General features: G+C 52.3%; 1 protein-coding gene across 7 annotated transcripts in view; it reads right to left on the reverse strand.

Annotated features, from left to right (window-relative positions):
- The window catches only part of PAX7 (paired box 7), a 119695-nt gene that overhangs the window by 53843 nt on the left and 38799 nt on the right, over window positions 1-27053 (reverse strand). For 6 of the 7 annotated variants that reach the window (XM_055262299.2, XM_055262298.2, XM_055262301.2 and 3 more), the window contains exon 5: window positions 4294-4493. In XM_055262299.2, the coding sequence (XP_055118274.1) occupies window positions 4294-4493 (200 nt within the window). Of the gene's footprint in view, window positions 1-4293; window positions 4494-26941; window positions 26948-27053 lie in introns of all 7 variants that reach the window. The other variant, XM_055262302.2, reaches the window with a different exon arrangement.

A 27053-nucleotide genomic window follows, 5' to 3' on the forward strand; every position in this document is an offset into this window, starting at 1 on the left:
TGGTGGGCACCTGTAATCCCAGCTACTTGGGAGGCTGAGGCAGGAGAATCATTTGAAACTGGGAGGCGGAGGTTGCAGTGAGCCGAGACTGCACCACTGCACTCCAGCCTGAGCGACAGAGTGAAACTCTGTCTCAAAAAAAAAAAAAAAAAAAAGAAAAGAAAAAAGAAATGCACCATGAATGCTACCTAGTGTTAAGAGATTTGGCATAAGTTGTTGATTAGTGAATCTCTGTAGTGCTTCCACAACGGGATTTCTGTTCAGAACATCCCACCCCAGCCCCAAGCAAAAAGCAGGGTTCCAAAGACCGTAAAGCAAAGGGCACACAGCCCTAGTTTCCTGGTGCTGATCATCTGAAGGATGGGGAAGTCATCACAGGCAGTCGTGGGAGAGGCCATGGGGTGACCTTGGGACCTATCAGCCCTGCAGCCTCTATTTCTAGAAGCAATTCACAGGCTCAGGGTTGTGGCACCTAGGAAAAAATGGATCTGTTCACCTCTAAGGAAGATATATGCATCACTCCAGAGAAAGGAGTCATGGGTCCCCGGGCAGGGGTTCTCCTGCCTGACACCCCCTTGGCTGCCCTTCATGTGGCTCTGGCTTTCTCCTGGCTGAGGCAGAGGTGTTCCAGTCATGGTAACATCCAGCAGGCTTCAAGCAGATGCTCCCAGCCCCTGCAGGGAAGCAAGGCTTGAGGGAGCCAGAGAGGATAACAGGCCACTCTTTGGTGACCAGATCCCCACCTGACATCATGTTTACTTGCGCACGTGTTTATGAGAATGCCAGCTTCAAGACAGCAGAGCTTTTTGCCCAGTGAATCCCCAATGCCTAGAACAGCGCCTGGCACACAGCAAGTACTCCATAAATGACTGCTGGGTGAAGGTACCTGGAGCTGCAAAGGTGGCTAGAATTGGAGCTGCCAAGAACAGGCAGAGTTTCAGTAAGAACAACCCCCATTTATGGCACTTCTGTGTGCAGGTACTTCCTCTTTTTTTTTTTTTTTTTTACATGTAATCATTTAATCCTCGGAGCAAGGTAGACATTATTATCATCATCTTGCCGGTGAGAGATGGGTGGAGGGTGGAGAGAGTAAGAGATGGAGCTGGAATCCACAACTAGGTATTTGGCTCCAAGCCCACCCTGAACCAATCCACTAACCCACCCATCTCCCAGGCCCACTGAGATGAGATATTATACGACTGCAAAATTCCAGAACCACAGACCTTTAGAATCAAAGACCAAGACCTAAAATGTATGAAGCCATACAATCTAAGCAGTACTCCGGGGACATTGAGGTCATAACTCAAAGACCTCAGGGTCCCTGATTGACTGGACATTGTGCTTTTGTTTGAACGCTTCTGGTAATGGGAATCTTATCACCTCACAAAGCATCCCCGATTGTCAATAAATAAGGATGATGGAAATGTAAGGGTCTTAGTGATGGCTGAGTTCCATCCCCTCATTAGCAGATAGGAAACGAAGTCTCGGGAGAGGAAATCGACCTGTTGAAGGTGACACAGCTGACCAAAGGCAGGAACCCTGAGCTCTCAGTCCTGAGCCCTCTCCTGTGGACCTTCCTGTTGGACTTCAGATGCTCCCTCTTGACTCCCTCTTGGGCTCACGCTCTGGGGGATGCTCAAAGCAGCTGTGTCTTTCAAGTCTCCACTTCTCCAGGCTAAATATTCTTCATTTATTTTATTTTATTTATTTATTTATTTATTTATTTATTTATTTATTTATTTTTGAGACGGAGTTTTGCTCGATTGATTGATTGATTGATTGATTGATTGATTTTTGAGACGGAGTTTTGCTCTTGCTGCCCAGGCTGGAGTGCAATGGCACGATCTCGGCTCACTGCAACCTCCACCTACCGGGTTCAAGCGATTCTCCTGCCTCAGTCTCCCGAGTAGCTGGGATTACAGGCATGCGCCACCATGCCCAGCTAATTTTGTATTTTTAGTAGAGACGGGGTTTCTCCATGTTGGTCAGGCTGGTCTCAAACTCCTGACCTCAGGTGATCCATCCGCCTTGGCCTCCCAAAGGGCTGGGATTACAGGAGTGAGCCACCACACCAGGCCATTTATTCTTTAAAAACTCAAACATTTTTTGTTCTCTTTTCTCTGAGAAAGCTCTGAGGCTAAGTGGGGAGACCCAGCCCTGCCCTGGGAGAGATTCTGGTCTAATGGGGAGTCCTTGCCCTGCCCTAGAGGGAGCTCCATGCACTGGGGAAGCCCAGAGTATGGTAGGAAGTCAATAAGACGCAGGAGGCGGGCCCCACCCCCTCAGGATGGCTTTGCCTGGGCTCTGGCTGCCTCTCCATTCCCAGACCCCCTCCCTCCGTGGACCTTGAGTGACACCTGTTTCTGAGTCCCCTGGGTCAATAAAAGCACTGCTCTGACAGCCAGGAAATTTTACAAGGAGCAGTCAGGCTTCAAGGTGGTGGGAAGCCGCCGTGGCTGCCAGACGTGGGAACGAGAAAGCGCCCAGGAATGTGCCCAGGAGAACAGCTGCAGGAGGATCAGAGCGGGAGGGAGGCCGGGAGCCAGCTCGGATATCACCTCTGTCAGGAGGGGAGGGAATGAGATGAGCTGGCTGCTGCCTCCCGCCTCTTTCCCCTTGGGGTCTCCCTCAAAGGAAGCGAAGGGCCCCTAATCTGGGAGTGGGGACAGGAGGCAGAGGGGTGTCCGCTGGGTCCTGGAGTGCTGAAACATCCCTTGCTTCTAGGATTGTCCCAGTGGCTTTCAAATTTCAGCTTGTGACTCAGCTTGTTCACTTTCCTGGATGGAAAGGACGTGGGTTTTGCAGGCAGCTGGGCCTGGCTCAGCCCCCATCCAGCTTGTGCCCCTGGGCATGCTGCTTCTCTGAACTTCCAGTTTCTGCACCCGTGGCTTGCAGGGGGTGACCATGCTGACCCGACAAGGTGGTCTGAGCTTCCACGAGGTCACGTTTGAGAAGCAGCCCCAGCAATGCCACTGGCACCAAGTGGGTGCCGGGCGAAGGCTGGCTCCTCTTGGATGGAAGTGCCCACTGTCAGCAGTTTGGGGTGGCCCCTCTGCAGGCCACTCTGACTCTCTGAGCACTGCTTAGATTCTGGTAATGGGGATCTTTCCCCTCTCTCTACGCCTCCCCATCCATGGAGGAGACAGCCTGGGAATGGATTCCCACAAGAGCTGTTCATCACGACTTGTCCCAGCTCTTCGTCCTCCATCCCCAACCCTCCAGCCTCAGCCCCCTCCAGCCAGGCCCCCAGAGAGGCTCCTGCACTTGAAGAACAACTGTAGGCCTCCTGGAATCCGAGAGTTTGGCCTGGGGAGGTAAGGCAATGTCCCCAGGCCCCCTGCAGCAGGCCTTTGCCCCTCAACCCACCGACAGAGGGCAGGCCGGGCAGTCCCCAAGCGCTCACGAGGCTCTTCTTCTTCTCCCCTCTTCCTTCCCACACACTGAGGCCGTGGAGGGGATGTTCAGGGTCTTTGGGGGCTGCCCACCCTGCCCTGATGCATCTAACCTGCCAGGAACTGGCCTGCCCGACCTACTTCCATGCTTCCGGTAACGGCACGCTCATCATCCATCTGAGGAAGCTAGGCTTGTTTGGAAGTCTTCCTCCTGATCACTTCCTCTACTCATCAGAGATTTGGACATCTTTATACTCCCCGAACCCTCTCTTCTGGCTGAACTAATGCCCTCCCTCCGTCCCTTCTTTCTTTCTTTTTGTGAGATGGAGTCTCACTCTGTCGCCCAGTCTGGAGTGCAGTGGCGTGATCTTGGCTCACTGCAACCTCCACCTCCCAGGTTCAAGTGGCTCTCCTGCCTCAGCCTTCCGAGTAGCTGGGATTACAGGTGTGTGTCACCACGCCTGGCTAATTTTTGGGTTTTTAGTAGAGATGGGGTTTCACCATGTTGGCCGGGCAGGTCTTGAACTCCTGACCTCAAGTGATCCGCCCACCTCGGCCTCCCAAAGTGCTAGGATTACAGGTGTGAGCCACCATACCTGGCCTCCCTCCCTTCTTTCATCCTTCTTTCCCTTCCTCCTTCTTCCTTTTCTTCCCCCATTCCCTCTATCTCTCCCTCCATTCTTCCCTCCTCCTTGGACTGTCCAGCTCTCAGTCAACCAACATTTGCTGCCTACTAACTCTGCATCAAATGCTGGTGGCATTATTTGCCTACACAACCCCCTGAACCTGTTGTAAGCCCCCCGAGGGGTCCCATTAAACCCACTGACCTTGGCCATCCCAAACTTCTGAATACTCCAGAGGGAGTATACCTGCAGCACCAAGACCGCAGGTGCCTCCTCACCTGCACACGCGCCTCGGTCAGCTTGGTCCTCTGCGCCAGCTCCTCGCGGGTGTAGATGTCCGGGTAGTGGGTCCTCTCAAAGGCCTTCTCCAGCTCCTCCAGCTGCTCGGCCGTGAATGTGGTCCGACTGCGGCGCTGCTTGCGCTTCAGTGGGAGGTCAGGTTCCGACTCCACATCCGAGCCCTCATCCAGCCGGTTCCCTATAGCCGGAGGAGAGGGAGGGAGAGGGCAGGGGCTTAGAGAGATGGAAGGGTGCTGGGGTCTGGGAGGAGAGCACAAGGCACACTAGTGCCCACCTAGGACCCATCACTGCACTAAGGATCAGACTCCTCCCAAGTACAAGATAGAAGGATGTTCACCCTAGCATTGTTTGTCAATGTGAAGGATGGGAAGCAACCTCCATGCCCAACCCCAGAGTATTGCTTAAATACTTTCTTGTAAAATCTTTCCATTTAGGGAAAAACAAACAAACAAAAAACAACAACAACAAAAAAACAGTTCCTTCTGGCTGGCCATTTTGTTTATTTCCACTGACATGCAAGGATGTCCATGACATAAGACTCAAGGGATGGTTTCATGGCGAGATACATTTGACAAAATCCATAGAGCTATATTCTCAGTTAAAAGGGCAGAATTTTACTGTATATTAACTATACCTCAATAATCCTGACTTTAAGAAAAAGGCATCCAGGTATGGTGGGTCATGCCTGTAATCCCAGCATTTTGGGAGGCTGAGGCAGGAGGATTGCTTGAGCCCAGGAGTTCAAGACCAGCCTGGACAACATAGCAAGACCCCACCTCCAGAAAAAAGAAAGAAAATTAGCTGGGTGTGGAAGTGCATGCCTGTAGTCCCAGATACTCAAGAGGCTGAGGTAGGAGAATTGCCTGAGCCCAGGAGTTCCAGGTTATAGTAAGCCAATCACACCACCACACTTCAGCCTGGACAACAGAGCAAGACCCTATCTCGACAAAAGAAAAAGTGCATGTGTCCAGAGCTGCCCATCAGGAAGCTTAGATTCCAGGCCTGGCTCTGCTCCTAAATGCTGGTGACCCTGGGAAGGCCATCTCCCCTCCTCAGGCCTCACTTTCCCCATTTGTGACATGAAGGGTTTGGATTAGGTGACTTCCACTGACAAGCTCTCTCCGGGATGTCCCAGGGTCTCTGAGTGATTCCCCCAGGCTAGAGGAGACCTCACCTGAATGACCTTGGTCAAGGCCATGGACCCCACCCCATCATCTCCACTAATTTCCACCATGGAGACTGGGAGTGGGTGAAGGCCTTTTGCTTCCTGGGCCTGGGCCTGGGCCTGGAGAGCCCAGAAGGTTGGAGCCAGCTCACTTCCCAGGCCTGGTTGGGGTTATCAGGCCAGGAATCTGCTTCAGCCCTGGGCCCAAGCTAGGGAGGCTGCAGGAAGCCCCTGCTCAGCCACCTTAGCTGTTGGGACTGAGACACCCAGGAACCAGCTCACTGTCCCCATCAATCCTGTGGCTCCTGCCCACCTCTGACCCAGCAGAGGGGATGCTAGCAGGGCATCTCCCAGCCAGGGCTCTGAAGCTGCCCCTCAGTAGCCCCTGGGGAGCTGTGGGAAGCATAGAGAAGAGGAAGCAGAAAGGAAGATGGAAAAGAGAGCAGACACTCAGAGGCTACCTTCCTTCCTCCCTACTCCTCTTCTTTTTTTTTCTCTTTTGCCTTCATTTCTTTCTCCCCCTTCCTCTCCTTCTCCATCTCTGGTATTCCTGGAAGCACTTTTATTTTTTGTCATTGACTCATTCACTTCCTCCCCCAAAGCATTTATTGAGTACCTGCTATGCACCCGAAGAGGCTAGGTATGCAGTGGGCAAGGTAGGACTTGAGCCCTGGGCTTGGAGCACTCAGGCTGGGTCAAGCTAGAAGAGCCTGGGAGACCTTGTGCTCACATCAGAGATGGGAGAAGCTGAGTCCCAGAAAGGTAATGTGAGGTTCACTCAAACTGTGCTCCCCGCCCCTGACCCCTTCCACCAATACAAAGATCCCTTCCTCCCAATCGCTTCAAGTGTTAATTACAGGAATAGGCCTAGGCCCCTCCCCCAAGGGGCAACCCCCTCCTCCCCGCAACAAAAACAAAAAGAGAAACTAGTACTGCCTTACATGTTAAGTGGAGGTAAAGGGAAGGGCACTGCAGGCAGAGGGAAAAGCACATGCAAACGCCTGGTGTGTCAAAAGGCATGCTGGGTAATTTAATCATGGGACCACATTCATAGCCAGGAAGCTGGTGGGTGTAGCCCAGGGGTGTGGGAGGTCATGCGCCTGGAGGGTCTTCCGTCTTGGCGGTTCCTCTCTGCCCTGGGCCCACTTCCTTCCATCCTGCTATCTTGTCCGTTGGAAAGTTATCCTTGCTTTTTTTTGGCCAGTGCCAGGCGTTCTCTGACTGTGACGCCGTGCCACACAGTGAAGGAACGGATTGCAAGGGAGTCCTGCCTTCATCATGGCCTGCCTCATCCCCAAGGGCAGAGACCTGGGGTCAGATCTAACCCCTGCCCTTGCTTTTCCTGCCAGGGCTCTGCTCTTGCTTTTCCTGCCAGGGCTCTGCCCTTGCCTTTCCTGCCAGGGCTACCAGTTACCCAGCCCCCCAGTCACTGTGAGGAGACCACAGTGGGCACAGCTGCCATCCTGGGGCCCCTTCCCCACCATGTCTGGGGCTCAGAGCCAAATACAACTAATGCTAAGGATTCAATTCCTGAAATGCACTGCATAACCTCAGTGTTCTGACGGTAACAACGAAAGCCAGCCCTTGGTGCTTCAGAAGGAAGCAGGCATTTGTCTGGCAGGCAGGGAGGCCAGCCCGTGGATGGGGAATGGGGCACCAGATTCAGTTCTCCAGTGAGGACACTTGAGCTCAGAGAGGAGCTGAGGGGGATGGGGACTAGAGTTATAGGGAGTGCAGTCTCTGGGCAGAGACTGTCCTCAGAGCTGTGAGGTCAAAGATGAGGGCAGACACAGGCCCTATCCTCAGAAAGCCCCAGTCTGATGGAGGAGGCACAGCCTTTTCCTGGGGGAAATCCTAGTCTTTCTTATTTATTTTTTATTTTTATATTTTTGAGATGGAGTTTTGTTCTGTCGCCCAGGCTGGAGTGCAGTGGCGCCATCTCTGCTCACCGCAGCCTCCGCCTCCCGGGTTCAAATGGTTCTCACGCCTCACCCTCCTGAGTAGCTGGGACTACAGGCACATGCCACCATGGCCGGCTAATTTTTGTGTTTTTAGTAGAGATGGGGTTTTGCCATGTTGGCCAGGCTGCTCTCAAACTCTGGTCTTGAACTCCTAACCTCAGGTGATCCGCCTGCCTCGGCCTCCCAAATTGCTGGGATTACAGGCATGAGCCACCATGCCTGGCCTGGAAATACTAATCTGGCTGAGTCTCCATTCAGTTCTAGAGCAGCGCTGTCCAATAGAAGTTTCTGCGATGACAGAAACGTTCTAGATTCGCAGTGTTCAATGTGGCAGTTCTGAGCACCTGAAACTTCCCTACTGCAACTGAAGAACTTTGTCTTTCATTGATTTAATTTTAACTCAAATTTACATAGTCACACGTGGCTGGTGGCCACCACTGAGGCCAGCACAGTCGGATACAGTCATTAACACAGTTGTTCTCTCTTCTTCACAAAGAGAGGGCAGGCCCCACGCTCGCAGCTTCCCGTGTGCAAGTCTCTAGGTAGAATTTAACAACGTTGCTTGTTTTTATGCTATTTATGGTTTTTATGGTTCCCACCTATTTATAGGAAATGATACTCATTTCCATTTATAAGAGCATTAGTATCCTTGAATTAGGTTTTTAAAGGTGCTTTTGGATATAGTAAAATATTAAGGAAATAATAGGACAAGATACAGAGTTGTGACCAAAATCATGGCTGCAGTTAGCAAAGGACCAACATTTGCTTTATGCCACCGAGAGATAAAATTCGAGGTGCTTCTGCCGAGCCCCCGGCCTCAGTGCCCTCCCATGCTTCAGCTGATCCCTCGGTCCTGCAAGTCACCTGCAGCTTTCTAGACTCACCATGGAGTTCTGGGTCTAATTCCTTCCTGTCTCCTTGTCTCTCCCACTCCTTATTCTGCAGGGATTTGGGGGAACTCCGTGGATCCAAAGGGATGCCCAGACCGAAGCCCAGACTAGGGAAGGCCAAGCAGGGCCCACAGGTCTCTCTTGTCCGAAAGGATCTGGCATAACCCTCTTGGATGTTGGAGGTTGCCATAACAACCCTCTGGACACTGAGTGGGGAAGGCAGAGCTCTGTCTTGCTGCCTACCAAGATCCAGAGAGATCTCAAGAGAATAGAACTGCAGTTTGTTTGTGACTTCAACCCCTGAAAAAGAACTTCCACCACCTGCCTTGGCCAAGCTCAGGGGAAGAGACCCCCATTTTAGAAACCTCTGTGCCAGCCTTCGTAGGTCTGTGAAGCTGGGACTATTGACTCTTTTACAAATAGGTATACCGAGGCTCAGAGACGTTCAGTCACTTGGATGGAGGACACACAGCCAGTGAGCCCTGGAGAAGGATTGGCGGGAAGGGACAGATTGGAAGGCAGTTTGAGGGTCCTCTGGGACAGCCCCGGTCTAATCAGGAATCCTGGTCTCAGCAGCCTGAGACCTGGCTTGTGGGCTCTGCCTTTCCCTAGCTGTGTGGTCTTGGACAGTCGCTCTCCTTCTTAGCACCTTGGTTTTCTCAGCTATAAAAATGAAGATAACAATATATCCTTGTATGCCTCCCTGGATGGCTTTGAGAATGGAATGAGATAAAGATGATGGGGCCTGGTGTGGTGGCTCATGTCTGTAATCCCAGCACTTTGGGAGGCGGAGGCGGGTGGATCACCTGAGGTCAGGAGTTCAAGACCACCCTGGGCAACATAGTGAAACCCCTTCTCTACTAAAAATACAAAAATTAGCCGGGCATGATGGTACGCACCTGTAATCCCAGCTACCTGAGAGGCTGAGGCAGGAGAATCACTTCAGTCTGGGAGGTGGAGGCTGCAGTGAGCTGAGATCACGCCACTGCACTTCACCCAGGGCAACAGAGCAAGACTCTGTCTCAAAAAATAAAAATGAAAAATAATAATAAAATAAAATAAAGATGATAGGAGTAATTTGCAACTTCAAGGACCCATGAAGGCTATTACTATTGTTGATGATGAGGACGATGGCGGTGGTGATAACAGAAAGGAAACAGGGTGGGGAGTACACGGCCAAGGCAGTGTGAGAAGACACAAAGAGCCCCAATGCTACCACATCAACCTCACTTCAGCTTCCTGCACCCCCATTTTCTTAGGGTGCCCTTCCCCCTCCCCACCCCTGGAAACCCTTTAGCCTCAGAGTTAATCAACAGGATTAGGGGGAATTGGCCACAGAGGCCCTGCTGGTTGGGGTTGAGTCTTCTGTGTACCAAACGCTGGTACCTTGGTGAAGTCTGGGCAGCTGGTTCGGGGAGAGGGATGTGGGGGGAGTGAACATGGGAACGCATTCATTAAACGGCAGCCAGATTCGGGGTGCACAGTGGGGGAGCAGCCTCATGGCCAGCCTCGGCTCCTGCCCTCCCGCTCTCAAACAGCTAAGGAATGGGATGGTCCCAGGGGGTGCTGGTCTGGAGATTGCCCCAAAAGAGAAGGATACAGGGAGAGACGCTCTCTCTGAGTTCCTGGATCCTGTCTCTAGTTGGGGATGTGGAGCAGTCCGTATTGAGCAAAGGAGAATTGAGGCTCCTGCCTGAGAGACCTCCCAGTCTCATGGGGGAAAAGCAGCCTCTGCTTTAGGAAGCTCCCAGTCGGAGAGAGGAGGTATTACCTTGTCCCAGGGATTTTCTAGTCCAGTGGAGGAAACACTGCCAGATGAACCGGGGCACAGGACAGACGTAAAACATCAAGGCAGCTTGTGACTCGTTAAAGCAGCAGAGCCTCGGGACAGAATGAGGGGCAGGAGGTGCTGGGAGCCATTTGCGTTGTCAAAGCTTTGGGGTGGGCAGGAGCCAGTTCAGCTCTAGGCAGAGTCCGGCCCAGGCTGAGGTGATGATGGTGATGATGATGGTGATGGTGATGGTGATGGTGATGGTAGTGGATGGAAGGTTGCTGGGGGCAGCTCTCATCATCTCTCCCCCAGCCTTTGCCTCTCCCTTCAAAGCCTCCTTTCACAGCTACTGACCTCTGGAAGCCATCACTGACTGCCAGCGTGTGCCAGGAAGCCTCAGCCAGGCCAGCAAGGCCTCAACAACCACGGGCTCTGCCCACATGTCCCCACTCACCGCGCCATCCCATACAGTTCCCTGGCCAGCCACTCATGGCTTCTGTGAGTGAGTGAGCCAGGTGGGTCTTGCTTTGATGCCTTTGAACATGAGCTTCCTCTGCTCAGAGTGCTTTCTCTCTTCCTGGGAGTGCTCACCCAGCACCATCCAGCTCTTGGGCCACCTCCCCCAGCAAGGCTTCCCGGGCCCATCCAAGGTGATTTCAGTTCCCCTTCTTGGTGTTCTCAAAGCTCATCAGGAGATACTGAACTAGACTGTTTATGGGTCTGTGGGTCTCACTGGGCTGGGAGATCCTTGAGTGCGGTAGGGACTATGCCTGGGACACAGCGTGTGCTCAATAAAGCCCTCTTGAATGAATAGAGCTTGGCAGAGCTTGGCAAAGTCTCTCTTGAAGTCTGACACACTGCAGCAGTCACCCCCCTGCACTTGCGCACAGCACTCTACAGTTTACAAGCCCTTTTGTTGTCCCAACACAGTCTCTCCCAATAAGGGGAGGGGAAGGCAGGCAGTGTTATCCCCATTCTACAGATGTTCAGTGGAGTCTCAGGGCAGTGAGGCTGCAAAGCAAATCCAGGACTCAGGACCCCCAGCCCGGAGAAGGCCAATTTGGCTATAGCAAGTTCCCGGGTGATAGCAAATTCCATTTCTGGTCCTGAAAACCAATGTGGCTTCTCTTCCATCCCCAACCTTTCTCTCCTCCCTCTTTTGCCAGAGGAAAAGCCTTGAAATAAGGTGGCCGCAATCTCTGGATCTACCCAGGTCACAGAGGACCAGGAGGGAGCTGACCCATTTCTAAATCACCCATCCCAGATCAGTGGAGGCCGGCAGTGGCCCCGAGGTTTGGGGTCCTTCTCTCAGCCTCCCTCACACCCTCCAGAAACCCTCCCACCCCTACTTCTGCGCTCCTCTCTCCCACAGCCTCCCAACCCAGCTTTTATTACAGTTTAACATAGGCCCCGGCGTGGAGCTGCGGCAGAGAAACGAATCACATAATAGTTGATATGCGTTTTAATCAAGTAATTCGGGCAGAGCTGAGAGCTGGCCAGTGTGGGCCAGGCGTCCCTGAATACCAAACAGGCCTGGGCGCAGGTCTCAGAAAATGGAAAAGTCATTTACAGCTCAGCTGGGGGCCCAGCAACCTGGAGCCATGGCAGGAACCCTCCCTGCCCCTCCGAGAGGGAACCGCTCAGCTGTAACCAGCACACAGTGCATGGGGCTCGGGCATGGCTGCGGGAGTCAGACCGCACACAAGGACGGGGCAATGGATGATCAGACAGAGAGGCAGGAGCTTGGAATCCAAGTTAAACCTCCCGGGGGCCCAGGAAAGGATGAAGCGTCCCACTGCAGTCCACCTCTTCTGCTCACACTCCTCTTGGGTGCTCATCTCAGCATTGGGCACCACACCCAGCCAGCACTGTTCTTAATCCTTCCTCCTCTCCCTTCACGCCTCTCATGCAGCCAGCCCAGCTCAGGAGATCCCGAGTCCCTGTTAGCTTGGAACCTGTCCTGGCATCTGCCCACACCATCTCTTCCTGGACTCCAGCCACCACCTTCTCCCCCAGCAATGGCGGGGCTTTGCACAGGCTGTGCCCTCTGCCCATGCCCCGCCCCACCCTCCTCATGGCCTGGTGAACCCCTGCAGTTTGCAGCTGGTCAGGGCACGAAGAACGGGCGCTGAGGAGCACAGGCTCTGGGCTCAGTCTGGCTGGATTCTGTGGCCCCCACATGTGAAAACACAGATAATAACAGAGACACCCTCGACCCTCCCTCAGCACATATCACAGTCAGATGTGTTATATATTCTGTTTTGTCATCTGTCCCCAGCACCCATCAACCACCCACCGCACACTCCACAAGGATGGGCATTATTGTTATTATTATTTTTGAGACAGTCTTCCTGTGTTGCCCATGCTTGAGTGCAGTGGCTTGATCTCAGCTCACTGCAACCTCCACCTCCCAGGCTCAAGTGATTCTCACGCCTTAGCCTCCCGAGTAGCTGGGATTATAGGCATCCACCACCACGCCTGACTAATTTTTGTATTTTTAGCAGAGACAAGGTTTTGCCATTTTGGCCAGGCTGGTCCCAAACTCCTGACCTCAGATGATCCACCCACCTCAGCCTCCCACAGTGCTGGGATTACAGGCATGAGCCACCGCACCCGGCCAATGGGCATTCTTGACTGTCCTTTTGTTTGTTGCCGAATCTCCAATGCTCGGCACAAAATAGACACTCAAATATTTGTTGCATGAATGAATGGATGATAAAATGACTCGGTATCTTGCGGCACATAAAGTAGTGCTGGGTTGTTAACAACTGAATGTTCAAGGAAAACGAAATTTAGAAAAACAACAGTGCCGGGGACAGGTAAGCCTTCCTCTGTGCTCTGGGTCTAAGGTATCCATAGCTGCATTCTCATTGCTGAGACAGAGCAAAACTATTCACGCTTGATTCATTTCAAATGTGTCTATGCACTCACTCAGTCCCAGTATCTGGAAGTTCAAAGGTGAAATCAGCCCAGCCCTACTCTGGGGGTGTAGGGGAGATGGGTGGAGGGGAGGTCAGGTCCTGGATGGAGCCACTGAGCCAACCGTCTGACCAGTTGGCCCTGCTCTGGTTTCTGGCTGTACCTGACCACTTTCCTGATCCCCACCCACTTCCCCCACACATGTAATCCCCTGTCCTGGTGAGCAGGGACCCCAGCCAGGTGCCCTGCTCCATCCAAGCAGCTGGGCAGCGGTGCAGGGACAGGTGGAGAAGGGGATTTATTGAGGGTACAGGAGCAGGGAGGGGGCTCTGCACATTCCCCTTGAGACCCATCCTTGACAGATGGGATCTCCATCAACTCCCTAGGTCCTGCCCACCCCGCCCCCACAGCCCGGCAGCACCTCCTCTCTCCCCTTCCCAGGCAGGCCCAGGAGGGGCCGAGAATGTCTTAAGGCCACAGCACATCTGGGGAGTCCATTATCTCCAACCCTTGGACCAAGGCTACACCACCAAGCTGCTGGCCCCAGAGGAGGGGACGGCAGCTCAGAGTCTCAGGGACTTGCCCAGGGCCACTGTCCAGAAGGTGGCAGGGTGGGATTCTAATGTGGGGTTTTCCAGGGCTGGAGTCCCGCCCACTTCAGGCTGCTCCCCCCATCCCCAATTCTCCACTGGGAAGAAGACAGGGTGAGCTGGCATTGATCCAGGGGGGAACACTTCTTGCTTCTTCTCGAAGGGGATTCTAGAAAGGGGGCAACATGGCTCCTCCCCCTCCATGGGGCCCAACAGCTGGCAAAGGGCGAGACTCCTCCTTGCTGACATCTGAAGGGTCCCACTGGCCCCTAACCAGAACCCAGGCCTCAGGCTCCATGGCCAGGTCCTCTGGCTGCCCCAGAGGCCTCCTGGGGGCTGGGAAGCAATGGTAACGTGAGGATCCAAATAGGCTCTGCCTGACTCCAAATCCTACGCTGTCTCCCAGTGACTGAGAGAAGCCCACAGGTTTAATTTCACTCTCCCAACTCAAGGAGAGGACGGAAGGAGGAGAGTGTCTTTAGGAAAGCCAGCATTGGACTCTTACCTTGTTCACAAAACTTGACAAAACTTTTTCTTCTCCAGGGAGCTTCCATTGAAACCCACCAGGCCGGATTTTAAAATTCTAAGCCTGGCCGGGCACAGTGGCCCACACCTGTAATCCCAGCACTTTGGGAGGCCAAGGCAGGTGGATCATCTGAGGTCAGGAGTTCGAGACCAGCCTGACCAACACGGTGAAACCCCGTCTCTACTAAAGATACAAAATTAGCCAGACATGGTGGTGCACGCCTGTAATCCCAGCTACTCGGGAGGCTGAGGCAGAAGAATCACTTGAACCCGGGAGGTGGAGGTTGCAGTAAGCCGAGATTGTGCCATTGCACTCCAGCCTGGGCAACAAGAATGAAACTCCGTATCAAAAAATAAATAAAATAAAATGAAATGAAATAAAATTCTAAGCCCTAGGTAGATGATTTGCACCACAAAATCAGATGCAAGGGGAAACTGCAGTGGGGCATTCTCTGATCCTGGCCCTGTGCTAGCAGCACGGTACTGTCGTTAGACACTAGAGGGCACTGTGTATACATTCCTGCCAGGAAAGAGCCTTTCTAGGAAGAAGGAAGTAGTACTGCTGGAAATGGTACTGTGTAGTTGCATGGACAGAATTCAGAGCCCTGTATTCTCGTGGCAGACCCAGAGCTCTTTCTTCTGCACCAAGCTGTGAACCAAGCACGAAGCACATATGGGAGATGAAGCAAGAGGTTGAAGCGGGAGATGAAGCAAGAGGTTGAAGCTGAAGATGTCACGAGGACCCTTCTAACTCGGTCTCTTTAACATGCTGGTGCCCTGTGCAGCTAATATGGAGTTTCAGAAGGGGTGGCAGCTATGGATTAGTGAGGAGGACGAGGTGGGACATTTTAAGAGGGCACCTTGGGGGGTAAGGGCAGGCCCACTCTATGAGGAGCTCAGCTCAAAATCTTTTTTTTTTTTTTTTTTTTTTTTGACGGAGTTTTGCTCTTGTTGCCCAGGCTAGAGTGCAATGGTGCAATCTCAGCTCACCGCAACCTCTGCCTCCCGGGTTCAAGTGGTTCTCCCGCCTCAGCCTCCCAAGTAGCTGGGATTACAGGCATGCACCACCATGCCCAGCTAACTTTGTATTTTTAGTAGAGAGTGGGTTTCTCCATGTTGGTCAGGCTAGTCTTGAACTCCTGACCTCAGGTGATCTGCCCGCCTCGGCCTCCCAAAGTGCTGGGATTACAGGCGTGAGCCACTGTGCCCGGCTCAAAATCTTTTACACTCTTCCTGTGACTTTAAGTCCATCTTGAAATTACTCACTAGTTCTCATTCACTTCTCTCGTGGGTTATTTCAATCATTTACTCACCCAAGTTATTTAAGCAGCAGGGAGAGCAACGATTGTGCCGGGCAGAGCAGAGGTCACCATGCTGCTCCTGAAGCGCTTGCCCGCTTGGTCCTGTCTTACAGAGTGTAGTGGAGGAAGCAAGGGCTGGCACTGGGGGAGAGGTGAGAAGAGTAGAGGCAGTGGGGTCAGACGGACCTGGGTTTGAGTTCGGAATCTGCCTCCCACCAGCCATAACTCCTGGGTATGTTTAAGTCCTGAGCCTCATTCTTGTTATTTCTAAATGGTGAGAGTGGTGGGAGGCAGAAAGGAGGAGGGGACGTGAGGAAAACTGGATGGAGGCTGAGCTCCCAGCCTTGTGTATGACGGGCGCTCCTGGGCTGGCCAGCCTGCCAGCCACCACTCCCAGACCCAGTCTCTCCTCTCCTTCAGAACGGAAGCCTGGGAGGTGGGGAGTTGGCACTCTGGGCTCATCCATAACCTGCTGTGTGACCCTGAGCATGTCACTTGTCACTTGTCCTCTTGGAATCTCTATTTGCTTATCCATCCCCTGGGAATAAGAGCTGCCACCCTGCCTATTCCCTAGGGTACTGATGCAGCTCCAGGCATGAGAACCTTGAGAAATACACAGACAGAGGTACCCTTGATACAACTGTCCCAGACTCCCACTAACTTAGGAAAGTAACTTCATCCCTCTGGGCCTCAATTTCCTCATCTGTAAAATGAGGACAAGAATAGTACCAACCCCACAGAGTTGTCATGCTTGAAGATGAAAGTAATTACTGCAAGGCAAGAACAGTTCCAGGTACTCAGTAAACTCCCAACCCATGTTAGCTGTTACTGTTGCTGCTATTGTTATTACTGGCCCCTCCATGTAGTGTGGATCTATTTTACTTCTGTATCCCTCAGAGGCAAGCACATTTGCCTGGCACAAAACATAAAGGCAAGGAATGAATGCATGGATGAATGAATGAACAAATGACTGAATGAATGAACACGGCTTTGTCATCCTTTCCTTATTCTTCCATGGTGGAGGCTTTGCACACCCCAAGCCACGCCCAGAGACCCCACAACCATCCCATCCCATCCTTTTCCCGGAAATCTGTCCTGGATGCAAAATGTACCTACAGAGAGGAGGGGGCCAGGTGGTCTCAGGTAAGTGATTCAGTCGTAGCATAAATGCTGGAGGCACTAAGGTGCCAGAGGAAGACAGACACCCAGGAAGCTGGAGCAGGGAAGGCCTAAGGAGAGGTTTCAAAATCAGCAGAGGGGAAAGAGCAGCAGCTGGGGCTCCAGTGGCCAGACGAAGCTGCCCGGCATGGCGAGGAAAAGGCAGCCTGACCACCCATCCGCGCCCCACAAAGCAGCTGTGAAAGGACCATATGCCTGAGAGGCCAAGCCTGCGGGACCCTCCTTCTCCCCCTCCCCACGCCCTCACCCCTCCTCAGTGCTGGAGCCCTCCCTGGGAGACAGAGGGGCTGTGTCTAGCTGGAAAGTTGTTTGGAGGTGGAGATGGAAAATGGCTTTGGGCTTCCTCCCTCTGTCCATGTAACTCCCTGCTTCCGGGCTTAGCCATGAAGAAGGACTTAAACCTGGGGCTCACTGTACCCTGAAGACGGGGCTCTGTGAACCCATGCAGCATCCCCCAGTGGGGCTGGGTGTAAAGGCCAGAGAAGAAGCGTTCAAACCGCTGTAGTGTGCTTTGACCTTATGAAGGACATTTCCCGTAGCAAATCACATCACCTCACTACAACGCCCATCAGTATTTCTATTAGCCGCATTTTACAGGTGAGAAAACTGAGGCTCAAAGGGGTTAAGTAACTCAATGGCAGAGTGACAGTGAAGGCCAGGCAGCCGGTCCCAGAGCCCTCTTAACCATCGCGATGGGCACTTCTGAGCCTGCCATGCCAGGTCCCCTGCACTGGCTCAAACATGCCCACCCTGCAGAGCCGCTTCCAGCCTCCATACCGGCTTGTGCCCTGGGATGATACCTTCAAATTAGTCCCTGTTGTCTAACCCCACCATCCTCCCAATCTAGACATGAAGGCCACATAGTCCATGAAGCCCTCCAGGACTGCCACATCCAGAGAACTGTGCTTGAATCCCTGCGGCACTTGCTGCCCGTGCCACCTTCTAAGCCCTTGGTATCAATTCCTGCTGGAGGCTAATCATTAGCTTTTAGTGGATATGTGTGGAAAGTCCATCTCCCCACCAAACTGAGGACAGCCCAGGGTGGCGATGGTGTCTTTACAATAAGACGGAGTTCCTCGAGGATGGAAACTCTAGTTTTTCTTATATTGAGCATTACCCGAGGGCAGGGTGACTAAGAACAGCTCTGCAGTTCCTATCATTCTAGAATGTTTGTTTGTTTTTTTTTTTTTGTTTTTGTTTTTTTTGACACAGAGTTTTGCTCTTGTTGTCCAAGCTGGAGTGCAATGGCACGATCTCGGCTCACTGCAACCTCTGCCTCCCGGGTTCAAGCAATTCTCCTGCCTCAGCCTCTCGAGTAGCTGGGATTACAGGCATGCACCACCATGCCCAGCTAATTTTGTATTTTTGGTAGAAACGGGGTTTCTCCATGTTGGTCAGGCTGGTCTCGAATTCCCAGCCTCAGGTGATCTACCTGCTTCGGCCTCCCAAAGTGCTGGGATTACAGGCGTGAGCCACTATGCCCGGCTAAATGCTTCTTTTCTTTCTTTTTTTTTTGAGATGGAGTCTCGCTCCGTCACCCAGGCTGGAGTGCAGTGGTGCGATCTTGGCTCAATGTAACCTCCACCTCCCAGGTTCAAGCGTTTCTCCTGCCTCAGCCTCCCGAGTAGCTGGGACTACAGGCGAATGCCACCATGCCCAGCTAATTTTTGTATGCTTAGTAGAGACAGGGTTCCACCATATTGGTCAGGTTGGTCTTGAACTCCTGACTTCGTGATCTGCCCACCTCAGCCTCCCAAAGTGCTGGGATTACAGGCGTGAGCCACTGCGCCTGGCTAGAATGCTTTTAATCACAGTCTACAGGAACTGCAGCCATCAGTTAAATAAAGAAGCCACGGACCCTCATCATTACACACACAGCAATGAGAACTGATTAAGCTTCCCCAGAGTCAGAGCTTCTCCCCCAGGACTCTGTGCCAGTTTCTTTTCCTCCAGAGTTATTTCTATGCTTCCAGCTTCCCGTCTATCCCCACACTTCTATCTTCCTTCAAATAGGCCTCCCAGGAGAACTCTGAAAGCTAACATTCTGTGCACCTAACAAGGTGTACAGAGAAGCATGTGCCCCACAGGTGTTTACTAAGCACCCAGCGGTGCCTCACAAACCACACTAACAAAAGCTACAGCAGTGAATGTTCATCGCAACGGGATCTAGGGGTCTCAGGATCCTGCCACCGTGAAAGACGACCACTCTCCGAAAGATGGGCCTGCTGTGCGCCTGTCCTGGAGTGCTGATGAGAAAGTCAAGCAGGATCGCTGGAAACATAAGCCCGACACCCCCACCACCGGGGCAGTTGCTGTAATGGAGGCCACGCCGCCCCGCTTAGAAACAAAATCTCCACCTGAGAAGCCCGCCCAATGAAAAGACTTCACCCTCTGGAGACACCAACACCAAAGCCATCAACCTGGTTATTTCCCCTGTTGCTGCCTCCAGGAATGCCAGATTAAAACACGAGTTGTCATGGTGGAAGTGTCCCCCAAATCAGCTACAATCAACCAGCATGCCCCACTTAGATGAGAGGACTCTTCACCTTGCCCAGAGGAGCATCCCCCAGGAGCCTGTGGGCTGGTTGTAAAGATGAGGGGGCTCGGGGTTGAAACCCTGAAGTTTGTCCCTGACTTCACCTCCAACTTGCTGTGTGACCTTTGCAGAGTCTAAACCCCTCTCTGAGCCACATTTTCCCTACCCCTAAAACCAAGAGGTCTTCCTGGATCTCAAAGAACAACCTGAGAAGGGGCCTGGGCTGTATCTGACGGATAAACCCCACCTCCAGGGTTCAGGACAGTTCCGGGCATACAGTGGGGCTGGCTCTCAGCAATGCCTGTTGCTGGAGAAAGGATCATTGACTGGTGGGGGTAGTGAGGAGTTTCAGAAGGGACTAGGGTCCTAAGTTGCAGCGTGAGCTACAGGACACCCTGAGATCATCTGCTTCCTGTGGGGGAGGGGCAGGACCAATTTCATCACCCTCCCATTCTGCCTGGGGCCTGCCCTGCCTCCCAGGATCCCCCAATCCCCCTCTTTTTCCTCTTAGGAGAAGGGGGTGGGGAAGCCTTATCCTTCCCTTCCCCTCTCCTCCCCCAACTTCCCCTCCCCTCCCCTCCCCCAGCCACTCATGGGCCCCTTGTGTCTCCGGCTGGTCGCTGGGCAGCGAGAGGCCTTTCATGGTGCATTCTCCCGCGGCCCCCCTCCCCACCCTCTCTCCCCAGCAACCCCATCCTGTCGTGCCCCCATCAATCTACTGCAACCCAGCCCTCTCCAGCTGGCCTGGCTGGGCCGTTCCCAGGCGGAGCAGGTCCACAGTGGAAGGTGGTGGAAAAATGTGGACAAATTTCTGATTTGCAACACTCTGGGAAAGAGTTTATTGCCATTGTTTGAGGACGAATGTATAAATAAAGCAAGGCAAAGATGGCAGGGGGAGGCTGGTGAAAGGCAGAAAACGAGAAATTTTATGGCCATAAGGAGCGTACTCTAATGGTGATTTTTGAGGCACTGGACCATGGTAGTTACTTAGCCAAATGATTGCTGTGAAGCTGGGCAAGGTGGCTTATTTCTTAATTACTGTTACATATTATGTCAGGCGGATGCCCCAACCCTGGAAAACTTGGTCCTGAGCGGACCCCGGCTTGGAGCCAGCTCCTGGTGCAGGGATGCTGGTGGGCAGATGGGAGGCTGAGGGCCGTCACCTGCCCTGATCAGGGGAGTGACCCTGGGGCCTGCTGCATCTCCCCGCTGCCCGGACTCCTGTCCCCGAGACACCACCAAGAGAAGAAGTGAAAGAAAGACTCGAACTTAGAGCCATGGCTTCAAGACATGAATTCACTCAACACATGGGGGTTGAACACAGGTATGAGCCCCGTTCTGAGCTAGTTATGAGAGCTGTGACAGACAATGAGACTTCAAAAGCTGTTTACAAAAAGCAGCCGGGGGCTCATTCTGGCTTCCCGGCTGGGAGTCTCTGCAAAGCTGTTCAGAGAGCAGAACGGCAGGTGGGGTTGGGGGGACAGCCTGAGAAGGGGGCCTGGGCTGTATCTGATGTATTCATTACCCCACCTCCAGAGCCCAGGACAGCACCGGCATACAGTTGGGCTGGGGAAAGGAGAGATGCCCTGACATATGTGTCACCTTGGCCAGGTAGGTGGTCTCTCTGAGCCTCTGTTCCTTCACGCATAAAAACTGGGTGGGCTGGGTGGGGCTAAATATTCCCTTTTTGGTTCTAACATCTTAAGATTCTGCAATTCTAAGATGCTGTGGTTCTGTTGCTGTCAGAGCTGGTGAGGTTGATTTTTCCAAGGCAATTGGCACGTGCCTATTGGACACTTTCGGCTTCTTTTCATGGTTGGCGTGTGTCAGGTAAGGCAGGTCACAGAGGAAAGAAGGGGGCTACTGAGGGTCCACTATGTCTCAGGAAGTCATCGTGCATTGCATCCTTTCATAGAATCCTCACGATCAAATCATGGGAAGAGGACTCTTTCAAACACTCAGAAAGATGTGGAGACTTGCTCAGATGCTAAGTAGCAAAGTCTCCATTCAAACCCAGGTGGGGCAGACACCAAAGCCAATGAATGCATATTAAGTAAAGCAAGCCACTCCTCAACATCTTCTAGAGCAGCTGTCAAGTGTTAGCAGCATCAGAATCACCTAGAGGGCCTCTGGAAACACAGGTTGTTGGGCCCCATGAGGGAGCCTAGGAAGTCTCATTCCCAGCAAGTTCCCAGATGATGCTGCCACTGCTGTTGGTGGGGGTTGCGGGGGGTGGTTCACAATTTGAGAACCACTGTTTTACAGAAATGCAGAGAGAACTAGCATCAGCAAATAAACAGGACTATGCTGCTCTGTGAAAGGGAGCAAGAGCCCGGGGAGAAACATACAACCCCTCTCACCCATCATCACAGTGGAAAAAGAGAGACAGACAGCGGTGCCAAGCCCTAGCCCCTCATGGCTCCAAAGCCCTGGATCTTTTTCACATGGGAAGGGTGGAGACGATGCCAAGGGGGCCAACTTGGAGGGGGAACTTCTTTCTCTGTGCCTGCTCCTGCAACTTGCCATGGTGGCTGTGTCATCAGATTCTTGACAGACCACAGCCTGGAAGCCTGCCTCCCTGCCTGCTCCGAGCTCTGGACTCACCTCTTTTCACCCCTTCTTCTCCACCCTGGCTCTTTCCCTAAGTCCCTTTTCTCCTCACCATCTCTCCCTTTGTGTTCAGCAATCAGGTGTGTCGCTGGTATTTGCAAGGGGAAGGAGCTGTCATAGTATCAGGAGAGTGGCCTTTAAAAGACTGAAGTCAGGAACCACACCCGACACCTACCTCCTCCATGAGCTGTCTTCCAGCCTCCCCTCTTGAATTATTTGGAGGAACCATGTTTCCGCTCCATGAAGATAAGGATTTTTATGTTTTATTCATTGCTTTATCCTCAGTGCCCAGAAGAGGGCCTGGCCCATGGTAATTGCTCAACAGACATTTGTTGAAGGAGTGAAAGAATTGCGTCCTCCTATATGGCCAGATCTGTGCAATAAGGTGCAATGTTCCAAATAGTTTGCTCTTCAAGCCAACGTGATTGTTGGTGAGTGTGTTAGGATTGTTTTGCACAATAATTTCATTAGAGATGTATTTATGCAACACCAGACACCTGGCCCCACGCTGGAAGCCCCAGCTAGCCAGCTGAACAGTTCCAAGAGGTCGAGGATTGACACTCTAAACCAACACACAGATAGTCCGTCGAATTCCCCTTCTGCTTCCAGATGTCTCAGCCGCTCAGAGGGCCCCCAAATGCAAATGCAGTGTCTTCATTATGGCTCCAAAATAACCTCCCTTGCCCGTGGAATCCCTCACCCACCCTGGGGTTTGAGTATCTCACTGCAAAGAGTCGGACATCTTTGGAATGGGTTCCTGAAGGAGCCACTTTTTAAAGGAGTTAAAATCCAATTTGATCCTGCTGTTTACGCCTTTTAAAAGTTTGATGTGTTTTAGATAAAAACATTTTTTTGATCAATAAAAATAAAATCTGTTACTCGCACCCTGGGGCAATTATTGCTCTGAGCCCAGTTTACTGAATCTTGATCAAATAAACAATGTTATTTTCCAAAAATGTGGCCAACCGTAGGTTAGTTACATTAAACTAGCAGGGAGTGGTATAATCTGAAAACACACTGGTTCTGACAGCGCACAAACTCATGCTTCTAGATATTTAGGGGTGGACAAAAATGTGTTCAATTAAGGAGCTGATGGTGTGGGATTGGGCTTCTTAGTTCTGAAGAGCACGTGGTCCTCTCCATGGGGACAAAACAGTGGTAATGGGTGTCTATGACGCTCTTGCCTTAAGCCGGGTACTAAGCTTTGCATGCATGATTGTCATCATTCCAAGCACTCAGAGATGGTAGGCATCAATATTAAACCAGTCCTAAGGAAGAGACTATGAGAGGGGCAGTGATTTATCCAAGGTCACACAGCTATATGTGGCTGGGTCAGGACTTGAACCCAGGCCCGTCAGGAGTCGGAACCCATGCCACAGACCCCTTGCCACTCCAACTCCCTTTCACTAAGGGAGGGCAGTGAGGAGGCCTTGGAAATTGCAGCTCTGCATGTGCCAGTGCTGATGTATCCACACCCTTTTACCTCCTCTTCCCCGCATCAGCGCCATGCTGTGCTTGCTCTAAATAGCCCCGATAGAGGCTTCATAAAAATCCAGTGCTCTGGCTAGATGCGGTGGCTCACTCCTGTAATCCCAGCATTTTCGGAGGCTGAGGCGGGCAGATCACCTGAGGTCAGGAGTTCAAGACTAGCCTGGCCAACATGGTGAAACCCCCCCTCTCTACCAAAACTACAAAAATTAGCCGGGCATGGTAGTGCATGCCTATAATCCCAGCTACTCGGGAGGCTGAGGTAGGAGAATTGCTTAAACATGGGAGGCGGAGGTTGCAGTGAGCCGAGATCTCGCCATTGCACTCCGGCCTGGGCGACAGAGCGAGCAAGACTCAGTCTCAAAAAAAAAAAAAAAAAAAAAACAAACAGTGCTCTCCAGCCTGGGGCTGCATTTGGCAGGAGAGGACGCTGCATCTGAGACGGGGATACATATCCTGGGAAGATGCTGCACCTCGTGTTTCCTGAAATTGATGTGGAAGGACACACACCTCCTGCCAGCCATGGTTCTGCTGGGTGGGTGCATGGCGCACCCTTACAATCCTGAAGACATTTATTTCCTGTTATATGTTTCTAAACAAAAAACAGTTGACATTTTATTATAAGAATCTTATGTATTCTGTAAGAGATGGGGGAAGGGGATGGCTTGGTCGCCTCAGAGGCTAAGCCAGATCTGTAATACCAGGATGCCAAGGGACCTGGTGGCTAGTTTCAGAGGGGCAGTGGTGAAAGAACAGGAAATGGCAAAGGGAGATTCTGGAAAGTGAAGGGTATTATCAAGGGTGCGTGGGACGAGGAAGCTGTTAGGGTTGGACGTCAGGCTGATCACCTTGGTGAATGAGGAGGGACAGAAACAAACACTCACAGAGTGCCCCGTATGTGCCAAGCTCTGCTCAGACATTCCCTCATTTCATCTTGACGACTACACCAACAGGAACTTTATTATTCCTATTTTATTCAGTTATTTATTTACTTTTTTTTTTTTTTAAGAGACAGGGTCTTGCTCTGTCACCCAGGCTGAAGTGCAGTGATGCAATTATAGCTCAGTGCAGCCTCGAACTCCTGGGCTTAAGTGATCCTCCTGCCTCGGCCTCCCAAGCAGCTGGAACTACAGGTGGGCACCACCATGCCTGGCTCATTTTTTAATTTTTTTTTTTTTGTAGAGTTAGGGTCTTGCTATGCCAGCTCCTGGCCTCGAGTGATCCTCCTGCTTCAGTCTCCCAAAGCACTGGGGTTCAGTATGAGCTACCAGGCCTGGCCTGTTCCCATTTTAAAATGAAGAAAGTGGAGGTACTGGTTATGCCACCAACCCAAAGATATAAGGCAGGGCCAAGATTCAGGATTTGAATCCAGGCCTGCTGAGCCCTCCAAGATGCTGGGAGGGAATATGTCTCTCCAAGGTCGTCCTCCCAGGGCCCAACGTCCACCATCACACCCTCCTCCCACCTGGCCCACTGGGGCCTCCCAGCCCCAACCTCTGGCTTTCTTCCCCTTCCAGGCTCGGCTGTCTGCCCTCTAATTAGATTCCCCTGGAAATAAGAGTGCATTGTACAGTTCTGCTAAAGGCAAACTGATTTTACCATTTCTTTTCTTTCTTCCTCTTTAATAACTCACAATGTCTCAAGGAGGTTTCACTTAGGGCCTGCACACTGGAAAATTATTCTGTCTCTCATGCACTCATTTTTCTGTTGAGGAAAATTGAAAACTGGATTCCTCCTCCGTCACTGGCCCCCTCTCTTTGCCTACCTTGTGCCCAGAATATTCTAGTCCTCTCCAGAATTGCCTTCTGGGCCCATCTCTACCTCGAAAGCAAGTCCTGCTGCCTTCCTGCCCCACAGCTTGGAAAGGCTGGCAGGCCCACTGAGCTAGGGAACAGTGAGGGGTCTTTCAAAAGTTTAGCGAGGAGGGAGGGAGCGAGGGGGTATGGGGTGCTGGGAGCCAAGCGGTTTGCCCGGCTTTGAGATGTGTTTGCCTCTAGAGAACTGGACCGGCTCCAGCACTTTTGAGGCAGGAGTTGGGTGAGTTCTGAGCCTTTATTGGTCCCATCAGGTTCCTGTTAAGTGTCAGAGAGTAAATTATAAACAAATGGGTCCCATTTCCATTTCTGAAGGCGTCTCCAGCCCTGCCTTCACCCTCTGCATGTAACAGTACATCCTCTTAAGTGGTGCCTGATGGGACAAGGAGCCAGGTGGAGGGACTCACACTGGCCCGGGCTGTCGTCTCCATAGCCTGCAGCCCCTGCCGGCTGGCTGGCACCCTCTGACCAGGCCCTGGAGAGAGGCCAGCAAGGTTTCTGGTGTGACGGATGGACAGATAGACTGACGGACGGATGCCTGGGGCTGCAGGTCTGGGCCCTGAGTCAACAGGTTTCATGAATTAGGGGTTGAGCGCTCAGGCCCGAGGGAAAGCAAGAGAGTGGAGAGGTGCTTACTGGAGAACAGGGCCTGGGCTAGGGCTGGTAGTGCCACAGCCGAGGAGGTGGGAGGGGCACAGGCGGGTCCCCTGGGCCTGGGCACTCAGGAGTTTGGGAACTGAATGTCTTTGGCACCCTGGGCAGGGCAAACAAAAGCCACCTCCATCCCGCCCTGCAATGCTCCACTTCTCAGTTTCTGCTCTCACGATGAGGGCTGGAAACAGGAGACTCAGCCACACCCATGAAAATAATCGATTTTACAACAGTTGAGACCATTTGCTGGACACCAAGCTACGGGCACTTACTGTTTCATTTTAGCCTTGCTGTGGCTCCACAAGGTAGGTACTATTTTATAGGCAGGGGGTCTAAGATGCAGAGAAATCCTCATCAGTGATAATTTCAGCTCATAAAAAGTGCTTCTTATGTACCAGGAGCTGTTAAGGGTTCTTTTTTTTTTTTTTTTTGAGATGGAGTCTCACTCTGTCACCCAGACTGAAGTGCAGTGGCATGATCTCGGCTCACTGCAACCTCTGCCTCCCGGGTTCAAATGATTCTCCTGCCTCAGCCTCCTGAGTAGCTGGGACTACAGGTGCGTGCCACCACGCTCGGCTAATTTTTGTATTTTTAGTAGAGACCATGTCGGCCAGACTGGTCTCGAACTCCTGACCTCGTGATCCGCTCGCCTTGGCCTCCCTGTTAAGGGCTTTTTGTGGATTAGCTCCTTTATCCATTACAACTATGTTGCAACCATTATCATTCCATTTGCAGATAAAGACGCCAGAACTCAGAGGCCAAGCTACTGTCCACGTCTCAAAGCTTCTAAGCAGCAGAGTATGGGATTGTACTCAGGTGTGGGGCAGGCACCAGCCTTCCTTTTTGGGACAGCTTCCCCCAGTACGGACTTTGTCTCCAATATCTGAGACATCCTTTCTGCATCAAAAGAGTCGGTTCAAGCTGGGAGCAACCTGAGAGATAACCTAGTCCCAACTCATTGTCTTCCAGATGCGAATACTGAGCCCAGAGAGGGAATGTGACTGGCTAGAGGTCACACAGCAGTCAGTGAGAGAGCTGGGACTGGTTCTCAGACACTCTGGGGGTGTACCAGTAAGGGGTGAAGGGGGGGCCAACAGCAGATCTCTTGAGGGTGCCACCATATGGTCACTGTTTTTGCTAAGTCTTAAGGCCACGGACTCAGAACACCAGCTCTGGAACTCTAAAGAGGCTATGGATTCTTCCTCTGCTCCCCTGCTATGTGGAACCAGAGGCTGCCGGCAGAATATGGCTTTAGAGAATTAGGTTTGAATCCTGGTGCCCTTGGGCTGCTCACTCCGCCTCTCTGAGCCCCAGCATCTAGGAGGCAGGAGAATGCTC

The sequence above is a fragment of the Symphalangus syndactylus genome, chromosome 22, assembly GCF_028878055.3.
Source record: "Symphalangus syndactylus isolate Jambi chromosome 22, NHGRI_mSymSyn1-v2.1_pri, whole genome shotgun sequence".
Lineage (NCBI taxonomy): Eukaryota > Metazoa > Chordata > Mammalia > Primates > Hylobatidae > Symphalangus > Symphalangus syndactylus.